The sequence below is a fragment of the Xenopus tropicalis genome, chromosome 8, assembly GCF_000004195.4.
Source record: "Xenopus tropicalis strain Nigerian chromosome 8, UCB_Xtro_10.0, whole genome shotgun sequence".
Classification (NCBI taxonomy): Eukaryota; Metazoa; Chordata; class Amphibia; order Anura; family Pipidae; genus Xenopus; species Xenopus tropicalis.
Genome location: NC_030684.2, coordinates 25,131,239 through 25,145,580, shown reverse-complemented (window position 1 = coordinate 25,145,580; position 14,342 = coordinate 25,131,239). Strand labels below are relative to the sequence as shown.

Sequence of the window (14,342 nt, the reverse complement as noted above, 5' to 3'; positions counted from 1 at the left end):
GTTCTAGTCAGGGGTTTCCAGCATCAAAGCCAGATTAACACAGAAGCTAACACCTCCTCCCTTTAAAGGCTAGAGCTACTCAATTAGCCTAACCTTTAGGGTTCCATGGAGCATCGTCTGTCTGCTTCTTTTTCTTAGGACGTGATTTCAAAGCGGGATCATCATCATCGGACTCCAGTGAAGGGTAAACTGCAGACACAAAATAGCTTGTGATGAACTGGTTCCAAGCATAAGCATGACAATAACAGAAGACACACATTAAGCACTTGGCCTGCATATACAAAAATCGTAGAAGCAGAGTATTACAACATTCAAAATGCCAATATATTTAACTCAATCCTAGCAGGATGGGGAATACTAATAAAATCTGAAATCTGTCTGAAAAAGATTTTTAAAGATGAGTGATAGCAGGGAAAAAATCCTAAATCCTTGCAAATGGCCTTTCTTAGAGGACACATATCTGTACCATCTTGTATTATAGGAGGAGTGTTTCCGGTTTGATTTGTATTTCTATTTGAAGGGCAAAGCTATACCATCAGAACTTCCTGGCCCCCCACAAGACTTTTAGTAACTTTCTTCTAAATATTACCCAAGAAACTGTCGTTTACTTAATTTTAGGTAGGCACTGTTAAAATGAAGATGTTGTCTGGTCACATATTATTAAATGAACAAGACACAATATATCTTCTACTTGTCTGCACTCACTGTATTCAGAATCCTTAAAGCATGCCCCCAGTGTCTCCTGCTCATCAGTGCTATCCTCATCTTCACTGTCCATGCTGCGGTGTGCTGGTCGTTTTACAGGCCTCTTTCCAGGCCTTAAGAGAACTTTGCTGCTTCCAGTGCTGGTCCCATTACCACAGCTCTTATTCCCAGCAGCCTTACCACTTCCCTGCAATGCTCCAGCCACTGCACCACTTTCCTGCCCAGCTGCCCACCAAGCTTGAAGGCTGGAAGGTGTACAAGATGAGGAGGCCTGAAGATTGGCCATGCACAGCATACCCTGGATTGCCTCCTGTGTGCTGGGAGAGGCAGGGGCTTCACTATAAGGAAAAAGAAGAGTTTTAAAATAAAGGAATTATTTTCTGCTCCAAAATAAAAAATGGACTGTCAAAACAGAAGGGGTACATCCCTGTTTTTTGTTTGTTTTATTTATGCTTTTAAACATTAAACACAGTACAGATCGAAAGTAGGTAAAGAAGTTACAATGTATAGATATATAAAGCAAATAAAAGAAGAAATCCCAGCGGGTGGTTAATAAGGACAAATGTGTAAAGTACATTATAATAAGAAATATAATGATTCAGATTTCCCAAAAGGTTATTTGGGTTGGCTTGTAGGGTTGATGTCTAGCCAAGGGGCTCAGATCTTATTAAATTTCTCTGGGAATCTCCGGGCTTCATAAGTTAACCTGTTCTTGTTTTTTACTGGACAATTAAGGACAATGCTGTTTCAGGCATAATATAGCAGTTGCATAGATAAATACTGTTGTGTAAGGAACTTCGACTATTGTACTAAATTTTGACTTTATTTTTTGATACAGGGGCAAGAGGCAGACTGTTCCAATTTATTTTCCTTACTCAATTTCAGAATATTCAGGACCTCCAACCTGCCGACTGGCTTTTAATAGGTCTAATATGCCCCCACTGCTGGCACCTAGTTGATCACCATCACCTTCAGCCATTTCCTCATCCGTGGTGTAGTCTTCCTAATATAAGGTAAAAAGCATTTAGAACATAGGCAGGACAGCTTTACATACTTATTTTTGCTGAAAGCAAATTTACCTCTACATCAAATTCCAGCTCCCCAGGCTCACGCACTTTGTTGGGATCTGAACATGGCTTTGCTCTTGGTAGTTTTCGTGGAAACTCTGTAGTGAAAAAAAAAAAACACTTGTCTATATTCCTGCATGTGAGCATTACATCATGACAAGATATTAACTGTATAGGACAGCGGCTTGGTATGGCAAGGGGAAGGGGGAATATGTACCCAGAACTGTATTACGTAGTGTATTGGATGAGGCTAATGTGCTTACAGATCCAGTTCAAGTGACAGAGCAATATTTTAAGATAACATATTAACTGCCCTCGGACAACCTAGTGCAGGGACTTAATGAATATTTAAATGACATTGACTTTCCAGAGGTGCCTCCTGATCTGATAACGAGGGTAGATACACAGCTAGACAAAGATATCATGGCAGATGAAGTTAGAGGCAATTAATGCATTTCCCTCAGGCAAAATGCCCGGTGGGATTCCTATAGAATGGTAAGAGAAGTATGTGGATTTTTTTTAACCCCCAAACTGGTATAGCTATTTCATGGGACTAGTGAGCTTAACAGGCTGCCTGATTCCTGCTATGATGCCTATGTAACTCTAATTCTTAAAGCGGGTAAGCCTCTCTGATCGATGTGAGTCATACCGACCTATAGCTTTACTTAACTCTGATATCAAGATATTTGCTTAAATTTTAGCCAATAGACTTAAAATTAGTTGTATCAGAGCCGATTCTCCCAGATTAGACAGGCTTTATGCCCTCTAAAGGCCACAGATATCAATATAAGGTGCCTTGTTCACTAATTTTTCTAATCCACCTGATAACTCTGGGAACAGAATTGTAGTGTCACTGGATACAGCAAATGCTTTTGACTCTGTTTAGTGGCAATACCTCTGGGAGGTGTTGACCCGATATGGATTAGCCCCTAGATATAGGAAAAGGGTACAGATGCTATATGCTTGTCCACGAGCTAAGTTTCTGGTCAACGGCAGACTGAGGGCATATCCTTGGAGAGAGGCACCGCCAGGGGTGTCCTCTCTCCCCAATGCTGTTCGTTTTTGCTATTGAACCTCTAGCCATACGTATTAGGGCATACGAGGAAATTAAGGGCTTACGAATAGGAAATACAATGGAAAAAAAATATCACTCTATGCAGACAATATGTTGTTATACTTGGCAAACCCACATCCAGCCTTAGCAAACCTTCTGGCTGTGGTCTCTGAACTTGGTCAGTATTCTGGACTTAGAATTAATCACTCTAAATCGATTATATTCCCTATAGACCTCCTTACCCTCAGGTACCCCTGATTACATATCACAACTTCAAGTTGTAAACTCATTCAAATACCTGAGTATTATGGCTCATATGGATCTAAATAGATATGAAAAACTAAATTTAATCCAAGTACCACAAGTGCTAACCAACAAAGTTTCCATTTGGCAAGACCTGACTCTCTCCCTTTCTGGTAGAATCAACATCTTTAAAATGATTTCCCTCTCAAAGTTTTTGTATGCCCTGCATAATTACCCTTTAGCTCACTAAGTGCAGTGGTTTAATGGGGTGGACAAAATAAGGGACAGGGGATTTTTGTGGGTAGGGGACCATCCACCCCTGAACATCAAGGTACTGCAAAAACACCTTCTTCTTGAGAAGGTCTAGCTTTACCAAATCTAAAACTTTACTTTCTGGCTGCCCAGTAAGTTGTTTGCTCATTGGTGGATGGTGCCTAACATTAGTAATCCAGCGGTGGTTCTAGAGGCTGCTACAGTAGGCTCATTTGAAGCCCTGTCTAAACTCCCTTATCAAAGAATTTCCTCTTACTATGCCACTACACCCTCCAGAAGTTGGTCAGTGGCCCTTCTCTTCTGTAACAAACAACTCCCTCACTTTAATGCTCTCCCAGACATTGCAAGGTGGGCACAGTTAGGTATTAAAACACAAGGGAACATTGTCACTCATGGTGAATGAAAAACCTATGACTAATTTCGAAAAACCTACTCAGGTTCCTGCAGTTACGCAATGCCTTCAATATCCAATTTCCTGCAAAGCCTGTAAGGGTAGCTGAAACAACCCTTAACAGACCTGACTAAACCCCTTTCCTGGTTTTACATTATATTGTCCGTCTTGGGCCCCTCTCCTCTAGAGAAAACTAAGATTAAATGGCAGAGACATTCCCGCATTAGACAACAAAATGTGGTCTGATGCCCTCAAACTGGTTTTAGATATAACAATTTCTATGAGGGATGGATATATACAGATAAAATTTTGTACTTGACCCACTATCGCTTGTCAAAAATCTATGATAATGTGTTCGACCAGTATCCCAAATGCAGAAATGACGTAGGCACGGTTTCATGTTTTCTGGTCCTGCCCAGTGATTCAGAGATTCTAGCGGGAAGTGTTACAGTTTCTTATGAGAAGCTTGCAATGCCAAATATTTGCTCTCCAGAACTTTGTTTCCTAGGACTGACTGGTGATTTACAACTCCGATCTCATTCCAGACTTTGCTACCTACAGCTGCTTTATTATGCTAAGAAAGCCACTCTAATGCACTGGAAGTCTTTAGATCCTCCTCCCATACAATTTTGAAAAAATTGGTGGACGATTCTCTTCAGTCAAAAAATGACCTACCTAGCAAAAGGGTGCCCGTGAAAATTCAATGCAATATGGGGTACGTGGATGGACTTATAAAAGCTTTGATTATGAAAAACTTTTAATCCAGTACATTTATAATCGATACCATAGCCTCACTTCTCTGTTTTCTTGCCTTTTCTATCTGTTTTTATTATAAAATATGCAAAATAAAAGCACAAGAATAGAAGTGCAACAACATTCTGGGAAGACTTGGCCAACAAACCAGAAGCAAAAACCAAGGGTTTATGAGGTTACATACTAGGTAACTTTCTCTTTGCCAGAGCTACTTTTTTTTCTTTGCGAGGAGTTTCATCAATTTGCAAATCATCTTCGGAATCTAGAAGGAAAGGATCCCCAGAGGACAGATCTGCCTGTAACTGTTCCTTTTTGATGTGTCTATTTGCAGCTGCTTGGCGCCTACCTCCAGCTCCTACGCGCTCCTTCTTACCACTGTAAGAGATGGACATGAAATATAGGCTCATAAAATGCTCACATAATATTACATACAAATCTTCCACATTAGAACACTGTGCAGCTTATCAACTGTTTAGTTTTGATAAAATGTACACAATAAAAAGGTGTATTACATTTAAAAAGGTTTTTATTTTGTACAATATCCAAATATCTGTTTTGTTATTATGATCTAATTTTATAAAAATGCATAAGGCCAGAAAGCAAATAAAGAATGACTAGTTGGGGGAAGAGATAAATACACAAACTCACCTTAAGTTGGTACCATTAGCCATCATTAGCCTGAATTTACTGTCTGCCATATCTCCATCCAGCAAGCCGACATCTGGCTTTTCTTCAAGAGGATCAAGGGATGTATCTTCCATCTTGGAACATAAGATAGCATTAGAATGTGAAAGGATTAAATGGAAAGAAAACAGAGAACCCGGGGACACTTTAGGGCTTAAAACTGTTAAAATTAAGACACGGAGATGGTACAACTATCAACATGAGACCAGAAAAAAGAAAATATGGCCAGGCGATTAGGTTAGATAAACAGAGCTACCAGAACAATCATAGTTGCAAACCTCCTTTCCTGAAGAGCCAAACTTCTTGTGATGCTGGCCAGTAGGAGTTCCTGGTTGTTCTGGACTCATGTCAGCATCTGTTTCTCTGCCCTTCCGTCCTACTTTCTTTATCAGTTGGTTTGCTCTAACACCCTTCTTATTAGTGCCCTTGACTGGAAGTGCTGCTTTAGATGAGGATGGAGTGCCAGTTAAAGGGCTTCTAGTCAGACCCATGAGGTTTCCAGTCTTCTCGATGTTTTGGTGAAAGATATCCTGTGAAAGGAGGGAGAAAAAAAAAAGGATTAAATATTTGGGGTATCTGTCGGCAGTTACAAATGCAGAAGATTTAATCATTCAATGATCTATTCAAGCACATAGCAGACTGCTCACAAACAAGGAGAGTTCACCTCCATAAGCCGGATCTCCCGGTCTAGGTCTTTAATAAGCTGGGAAGTAATAATGGTCTCGGGAATTTCCTCTTCGTGATCCATCAATGCCTAAAATAAAACAAGGGAATGAGGGGTTTTGCTAAACATACTTGAGACGAGATGGAGGTAGATTATATGACAACATAAGTGAAACACGTATATGAAAAACATAACAAAACATATAGTATGAAAAACATAACCAACCTCTTTCTTGGTCCAGCCTCTAAATGCTGTGTTGAGTGCCTTCGCTCCATGCAATAAGTATGATGCTGGCTGTCTTCTGTTCTCTCGCAAACCTACAGACCAAGAAAAAGTGCAAACTGAGATAGAAAGGCAGGTATTTCTTCATAACTTTTTCAACAATGATTGACGATCTACTTTTATTCTAAATAAATGCTAAAAAGACTTAGAAATACTAACACCTGCCTTACTCTGCACAAGTAGAGCAGGCTGGAGTTTTGACTCACCACGGAAGGTGTCTAGTAAATGCTTCCCCACGTACCAACAGATGGTTTCGAAGTTTGGGAATTTAAAGAGGTCAGCAGTGCTTAACCTCTTCTCAATCTCATATGCTCTGCAGGGATGAGAAGAAAGACCAAATGCCTATTAACAAACTGCTGAAGCTGACAAATGCCTTAGACCAAGTGAAATGAATAAGGTACAACATGTAAAAATCAAACACTGAACTGCATGTTTGGTGTAAAGAACCCTCTAATTGGCTAGCAATTTAGACTCTGCCCCTGAAATTTAGTAAGATGCCAACTCTACAATGTGGAGTACTATGCTTTATATAACTGTCCCCATTAAGTCCCACACTCACCTGAGCTGAATAGCAATGTTTAAGCTGTGTAGAAAATTCCCTCCAAAGGCTAAGCAGTCAACTGGAGTCAACACTGAATGTATCCACCCTAGCAGAGACCAACATTGACGTAAGAAGGCAATTTATGAAACATGGAAAACAGCTCAACAATATCAGCCATCGCTCACCTGTGGGGATAAAAAGGGTCTGTCCCTGTTTGACTGGGCATCTATAGCATTTATCCACTTGATCTCCAAAGAACATTTCATTCTGGTTGGAGGAACTGCTCCAGCACTCAAAAAGGGCCAGGTTGGTTTTGGTGGGTTGGATAAGGTAAAAGATTTTTTCTCCCTTACAAGAAAAAAAAAAAAAAAATTACAATAAAGGATCACATTTGGATTAAAACATTGCATAAAATTCCAACAATTTATATCAGCAAATATTTTTCTATTCTCCCTAAATAAGACCGTAAAAGGAAACGTAACCATGTTTCCTCCAAATATTGCTGTTACTAAAAACTTACCATCCTTGAATTAAAAGCATTAGTGCACAGAACATTATATCATGGAAGGGCAAAACCTAACTACTTACCAGAATCCTTAAAGGAACAGTTCAGTGTAAAAAGGAAACTGGGTAAAATAGATAGACTGCGCAAAATAAAAAAATATTTGTAATATAGTTAGTTAGGCAAAATTGTAATCTATAAAGGCTGAAGTGAACAGATGTCTAACATTATAGCCAGAACTCTACTTCCTCCTTTACAGCTCTCTAAGCTGTTAGCAGTCAGTAACCAATCAGTGACTTGAGGGGGGGGGGGACATATGGGACATAACTGTTTAGTTAGTTTGCATTTGAATCTGACCCACGTGCTCACAAATTAACTGAACTGTTATGTTCCATGTTCCCCCCCTAAAGTCACTGAGGTTAGAAAGCAGGAAGTAGAGTTCTGGCTATTATGTTATCTGCCCAATTAAATATTTTTAATTTTGCACAGTCTATCCATTTTACCCAGTTTCATTTTAACACTGAACTGTTCCTATAAACAAATTACTCCCAGTCATTACGTTTAATAAGCAATGAATGGGTGTAAATGTAGCAGCTGTGCTGTTAAAGGTGGCCATACATGGGCCGATTGTAGCTGCCGATATCGATCCCTTGGACTGATTCGGCAGCTTATCGGCCTGTGTAGGGGCAGGAACGAGGGGCATGCCTGACCGATATCTGGCCTGAAATTGGGCAGATATCGGTCGGGCAGGTTAAAAGATTTAGTCGGATTGGGATGCGGTCCCCGAACCAACTGCCCCACTGCCGCCAATAAAATTTGATTGTTTGGCCCAAGGGCAAAACGATCGAATTAGCCTACATTTTCTCCGATACTGGGAGAAGATTCGCTCACTTGGGATCTTCATGTGTATGGCCAGCTTAACTCACTAAAACAAAACGAATTGCAATAATGATCTTCATTGATGAAGTCATTGAGGGGTATACCATGCAGTGAACAAACTCTAAAATGTATAAGAGAAAGTGGAGACTCATGCTTCTAGGAGGTTGGACTTAGTGCTGCACCAGGGGTGACACCAGGAACAGGGCTACCTGATTTCCTTATTGTTAGCCCGACATGGGACCTCTCACCGGGGTTGTTTAAAACCATAGCGCCCTCCCTGCAGGGCTACATACACCACCCAGACATTTCCTGCATCTCCAAAATGAGAGCAGATGGTCTGGCCAGCAGGACTCTGGATGAGCACACTAGCAACGGTGTTTTTCACCACCGGGTCTCTGCTGGGTTGCTCACGCTGGGTGCTGCGCCAGGCCTATCAGCCCCCCTTTGGGCAATACAGCTTTTTCCAATCCCTAGAGGATGAGCCAAAAGTTGACAGTATCAAGGGGGTACTTGAGATACTCAACATCACTCCAGACCCCGGCCAACAATCACAGACCATCTATTCCTGTCCCATGACCAGCTTATCAACATAATACAAGATGAGTGGAATGCCCCCGAAAAGAAGTTTCAGGCTACACGGAAATTCTCCATGTCCTACCCCTTTCCTAAGGAACTAGAGGAAAAATGGACCAACCCCCCTTCAAAAGATGTTCCGGTGTCAAGGCTCTGCAAGTCCACGGCCCTACCAGTGACAGATGCGGCTGCTTTTAAGGACTCCTCTGACCACCTCCGCTTGACAGGGCATCCCCCCGGAATTGCTGGAGCCATTAGGGGGCAGGTTACTGTGATTTCGGGAGGAGTGGATTTGCTATTCCTCAGACACCTGGGTTAACGAAATTGTGACAGGGATATCACTTGTCCATCTTCCCCCCCAGAAAATTCTTCATGTCCCGAGTACCCAAGAACCCCAAAGCAAGGCACAGGCATTTCTGAATTGCAATTTAACAATGGAACAAATGGGAGTGATGAAACCAGTACCACCCCTGGAGAAATTCTTTGTTTTTTACTCCAATCTGTTTATCGTACCGAAGGAGGACGGCTCATTCCAACCAGTCCTGGACCTGAAACGCCTGAACAAATTCATACGGTCGACGTGGTTCAAGATGGAGACCCTTCGATCAGTTATTCTGGGAATGGAGCAGGGACAGCTCTTGATGTCCCTGGACATAAAGGATGCGTTCCTGCATGTGCCACTCTGGCCCCCCACATGACCAATATCTCCGCCTTGCCTTCGCCAACCAGACAACTTCGAATTTGTGGTGCTGCTATTCGGCCTTTCAACTGCCCCCAGAGTCGTCACCAAGCTGTTGGCCGTGACCGGGGCAACTCTGAGACTTCACAAGGTATCAGTGACACCCTATCTGGACGATCTTCTCCTGAAGGTCGGGACAGCAGACCGGGCCGAGAGGGACCTTCAACGTGCAATCTCCCTCATACAAGACTTCGGCTGGTCCATCAGTTGGTCCGAATCCCACATACATCCCAGCCATCGGATAACCTTCCTTGGCCTCGAATTCGACACAGTAGCACAGTTAGTCTCCCTTCCACAAGACAATCAGAACCGGATCAGAGAGCAAACTCGCTCACTAATATACAACCCGATACCCACGATTCACCAAGCAAGGAAAGCACTAGGAAAAATGGTATCGGCGATCAACGTGGTGCCATTCACCCAGATCCACCTGTGCCCTCTCCAGACAAGCATACTGAGAGCTCATAAAGGGGGGTCCCGTTATAAGACCGTCTGCCTCTCACAACCAGTAAAAGACTCCCTCAGATGGTGGTTAGGACCGTGCACACTGGCGACGAGTCGGTCCTGTGCAACAACAATGTGAACAGTACTATCCACAGATGCCAGCCTATGGGGCGACCTGGCAGAACTTAACCGCTCAAGGCACATGGTCACACGAGGAGTCCAAACTTCCAATAAACATTCTGGAACTACGAGCAGTTCATCTAGCCCTCACACATTGGTCCCCACAGCTACAGGCACAGTCCGTACGTGTGCAAACCGACAATGCCACCACAGTAGCCTACATCAATCGTCAAGGTGGAACTCGCAGCCTAGCAGCCCTAGCAGAGGCTCAACAGATCCTGGACTGGGCAAAATACAACCTTGTACTCCTAAGCACTATCCACATTCCAGGAATCTCCAACACCAAAGCAGACTTCCTCAGTCGCAATCGGCTACATCCCAGGCAGTGGGAACTCCACCCAGACACGCCGTTGGGGTGGACACCTGACACAGATCTCATGGCGTCCAGATCAAATCGAAAAGTTCCCAGATTTTTCGCCCTCTGCAGATATCCGTTGGCAACAGGAATAGCCGCAGTGACCCAACACTGGAGGTTCAATCTAGCGTACGTCTTCCCCCCAACTCCCCATACTACCACAAGTTCTCAAAAAGATCAGGCAATCCACCACCACAGTGATAGTCATAGCACCCTACTGGCCTCAGAGAACATGGCTGACCCCCTGGAAGGACCTTCTACTTCAGGGCCCAATCGCCCATCACAATCCCCGCCTCTTAGCTCTGACGGGGTGGCTGTAGAAGCATCCATCTGGAGACAAAAAGGGTTAACTGAAGGTTATTGCGACTATGCTGAAAGACCGCAAGCCAACCTCAGCCAAGACAAACCACAGGGTTTGGCAATCCTACTGGACCTGGTGTAAGGACTCTGATGTCCCCTCCCTGCAACTCAACATCCCAAGAGTCCTTTGGTTTCTTCAGCAGGGCCTCCAATTGGGCCTGAAGCTTGGGTACCTTAAGATACAAGTGTCTCCTCCTGCAATCCCAGCTGGCTCTAGAAGATTCCATTAGAACATTTCTGCAGGGTGACACACACATGGCTCCTCCGCATCGCCTACCGCTACCGGGATCTTAACTTGGTCTTGGAGGTTCTACTAGACCCACCATTTGAATCCCTAGATTCTATCTCAGAAACGTGGGTCACCTGGAAAGTGGCATTGCTCATGGCAATCACCTCGGCACAGCAGGTATCAGGGCTCACTCTACGAGGGCAATGGGAACCTCCTGGGTGTGGCACAACTCTGCCTCCCTGGACCAGATCTGCAGAGCGGCCACATGGTCTTCTGTCCACACATTTGCCAAATTTTACCATTTGGACACACTTGCATCAACTGAGGCATCCTTTGGCCACAAAGTCCTAAATTCAGTGCAGCAATAAGGTCCAAAAATTCACATCTTCGTGTTCCACCCTACTGCTACTGGGGCTGCTTTGTTAAGTCCCCATACGTACCCTGTGTCCCCCGAGACAACAGAGAAAAGAGGATTTTATTACTTCGAAAGGAGGACACAGGGCTTCCCACCCGGGGAAGAAAGGTTGACTAAATGGTCACATAGAATATTCCTCTGTACTATATTCTGCCTAGTTAATAGGTTGTTGTTATAAGTTCAAGTTATATAGTTCTATAATAAATACTTTGGTACCAATTGAATGGAGACGGTGCAGTGTGGGGGTAAAGCCAGAGTGGAATGTCACGCCTCCTCATTTGTCTTCAAGTGTCCTGCGTCCTGGAGGGTGGAGCTTAACCCCATACGTACCATGTGTCCCCCTTTCAACCACAGAGAAAGGGATTTAACGGTAAGTAATAAAACCTTTTTTGGCATACATGCACAGAATTCCCAGGAGGGTTTGGTTGGCTTTTTTAGGTTGAGCAATAAGGTAGTATGGTTAAGTGGAACTGAGATTTCTGTTTTATTCTGGATTATTTGTATTACATTAGTCCAGAACATCTGGGCCAGTGGACAGGTGCAGACAATATGAAAGAATCTGCTGGTTGGGCTTGGCACCTGGGACAAGGGTTCATCTTATAAAGACCATAAGGTAGGTGCGGTGTAGGAATTTCAACTAGAGTTTCTCTCTACTGCAGATTAGTCCTTGAATGCTAATATCTAGTATGTCTTGCCAATCCTCATCAGTAAGAACAGGAATGTCAGTTTGCCATATATTATACAGCTTAGAAAGAGGAGCTACCTGTTAATATCAAGTGGTAATAAAACATAGGGAGAGTTTGTGAAGTTCAGGGTTATGAATAAAAGACTCTTATCCCCAGCAGGTAAGAGTCAATTGGGTATCCACTGCATGGTGCAACTGCAGATACCTAAACAGCATTTTTGTTTTGAGATCTGGATATTAGGAATTTCCAGTTTTCTATAATATCATAAATATATTTTATGTTTAAAGAAGGCCTAGAGCAGGGGACTTTGTTAAGGTGTCAAAGTTTGTGGTTGCACCATAGTGGGGTATATCTAGAAGTTCATGAAGTTTGAGTTCTGGGGAAGAGATTTTGTGCAAGCTGCCATGCCTTCATTAGGGGGAATGCTTTAGCAGTGTATTTGGTTCCCATATATAGAAGGTTTTTGAGTTCCTCAAGGCATCCAATGGTTTGAGCCTCCAGTACTGTGGCCGCGTGGGATCTTAAGGGGACTGCCCATCTCCATGCGTGTACTAATTCGGCTGCAATGTAATACAAAAAGGTATTTGGGGTGGTCAATTCTCCCCGGTTGGTTGGTAGCTGGAGAGTGTGCAAAGAAATCCTAGGATGTTTCTTATAACAGTATAGGTCAAGGGATCTGAGCTTGCAAGATAATTTGTATAGAATGGTAACGGGATTATCGGAAGATATGAGTTTGAGAACCATAAAAATGTTTAAAATATTTATGCGTCCCACTGTGTTAGTGGTTTTCTGGACCATGTTTCAGTCTTAGTCTAGAGATGCTCTCAGGACGGGGGTTAGGTTCAACTCTATAAATTTATTAAGGTCAGCATATGTATTCTTATACCCAGATTTTTAAAGTAGAGACCCTCTGTAGGCAATGGTAGTGGGCAGGGGCAATATGGAGCAATTAAAGGAGAAGGACAGGCTAAGTCACTTAGAGGTTCCGAAATGTTAGGCACCCCCAAGTGACTTTAAATCGCTTACCTTTTACCCCGGGCTGGTATCCCGGTTAGGAGAAAACAGCACGAGCCTGGGGTAGTTGTGAGCATTTCCTCTTCCTTGTTCGCGAGCATTTCCTCTTCCTTGTTCGTGCCTAACATTTTGGCACCCCCAAGTGACTTAGCCTTTCCTTCTCCTTTAACTTGTAGCTCTGAGTAGGTAGTGTGGGTATCAATGTTACTGATGGCATGGACAAGATTGTTGTCAGGGTTGGCTAGATATAGCAGAGTATCATCTGCGTACATAGATACCACTACTTTAAGAATCCCTAGACCTAAACCTTCTATGTGTTTAAGCTTGCAGGCAATGGGCTCCATTGCAAAAGTGAATAGCAGGGGACAGCCTTGCCTAGTGCCCCTAGAGATTGGGAAAGGGGGAAAGACATTACGGGTTGTCTTGATACATTTTACAGGGTTATTATATAGTTCCTTAACCCAGCTGTGAGTATCCCTATTCTATTCATTAAAGCCAAAATATAGTCCTGCTCTACTGAGTAGAACTCTTTATGTTGTTCAGTGCTGCAACAACTCTGGTACCCGGGTTGTCATGCATTATTGAGAGGTTACATAATTACATAAGGTTGAAAAAAAGACCAGGATCCATCAAGTTCAACCCTTCCAAGTAAACCCAGCACAAACAAACCTATACTGACCTATCTATACACTCACATACATAAACCATATATACCAACATAGATTTTAGTATCACAATAGCCATGGATACTATGCATGTTCCAGAACTCATCCAGGCCCCTCTTAAAGACATTAAATAATCTGCCATCACATCACCACTAGGAAGGGCATTCCCCCAACCTCAATACCCTCACTGTGAAAACCCCCCTGCTGCTTCAAATGAAAGTTCCATTCCTCTAATCTAAAGGGGTGGCTTCTGCTGCCCTGATCATTTTTATGGGGAAAAAAAAAACATTTCCTATCTGCCTATAATCCTAATGTACTTGTACAGAGTAATCATGTCCCCTCGCAAGTGCCTTTTTTCCATTAATAACTCCCCAACCTTAACAGTCTAACCTCATAGTTTAAATCTTCCATCCCCTTTACCAGTTCAGTTGCACGTCTCCAGCTCATTAATATTGCTTAAGGCAGTGATCCCCAACCAGTGGCTCGGGGGCAACATGTTGTTCACCAACACCTTGGATGTTGCTCTCAGTGCCCCCAAACCAGGTAGTTATTTTTGAATTCCTGACTTGGGGGCAAGTTTTGGTTGAATGAAAACAAGACTTACTAACAAATAAAGCCTCCTGTAAGCTGATAGTGTGCATAGA

At 43.0% G+C, this 14,342-nt stretch overlaps 1 protein-coding gene across 1 annotated transcript in view; it reads right to left on the bottom strand.

The window, feature by feature from the left end:
- The window catches only part of phf8 (PHD finger protein 8), a 33,073-nt gene that overhangs the window by 3,531 nt on the left and 15,200 nt on the right, over positions 1 to 14,342 (bottom strand). The window contains exons 8-19 of the mRNA XM_018096691.2: positions 6,843 to 7,005; positions 6,676 to 6,763; positions 6,323 to 6,429; positions 6,060 to 6,151; positions 5,835 to 5,924; positions 5,449 to 5,700; positions 5,135 to 5,247; positions 4,671 to 4,861; positions 1,785 to 1,870; positions 1,581 to 1,708; positions 706 to 1,043; positions 94 to 189 (exon numbers count right to left, since the gene is read on the bottom strand). Coding sequence (XP_017952180.1) covers positions 94 to 189; positions 706 to 1,043; positions 1,581 to 1,708; positions 1,785 to 1,870; positions 4,671 to 4,861; positions 5,135 to 5,247; positions 5,449 to 5,700; positions 5,835 to 5,924; positions 6,060 to 6,151; positions 6,323 to 6,429; positions 6,676 to 6,763; positions 6,843 to 7,005 — 1,744 coding nt within the window. The remainder of the gene's footprint in view (positions 1 to 93; positions 190 to 705; positions 1,044 to 1,580; positions 1,709 to 1,784; positions 1,871 to 4,670; positions 4,862 to 5,134; positions 5,248 to 5,448; positions 5,701 to 5,834; positions 5,925 to 6,059; positions 6,152 to 6,322; positions 6,430 to 6,675; positions 6,764 to 6,842; positions 7,006 to 14,342) is intronic.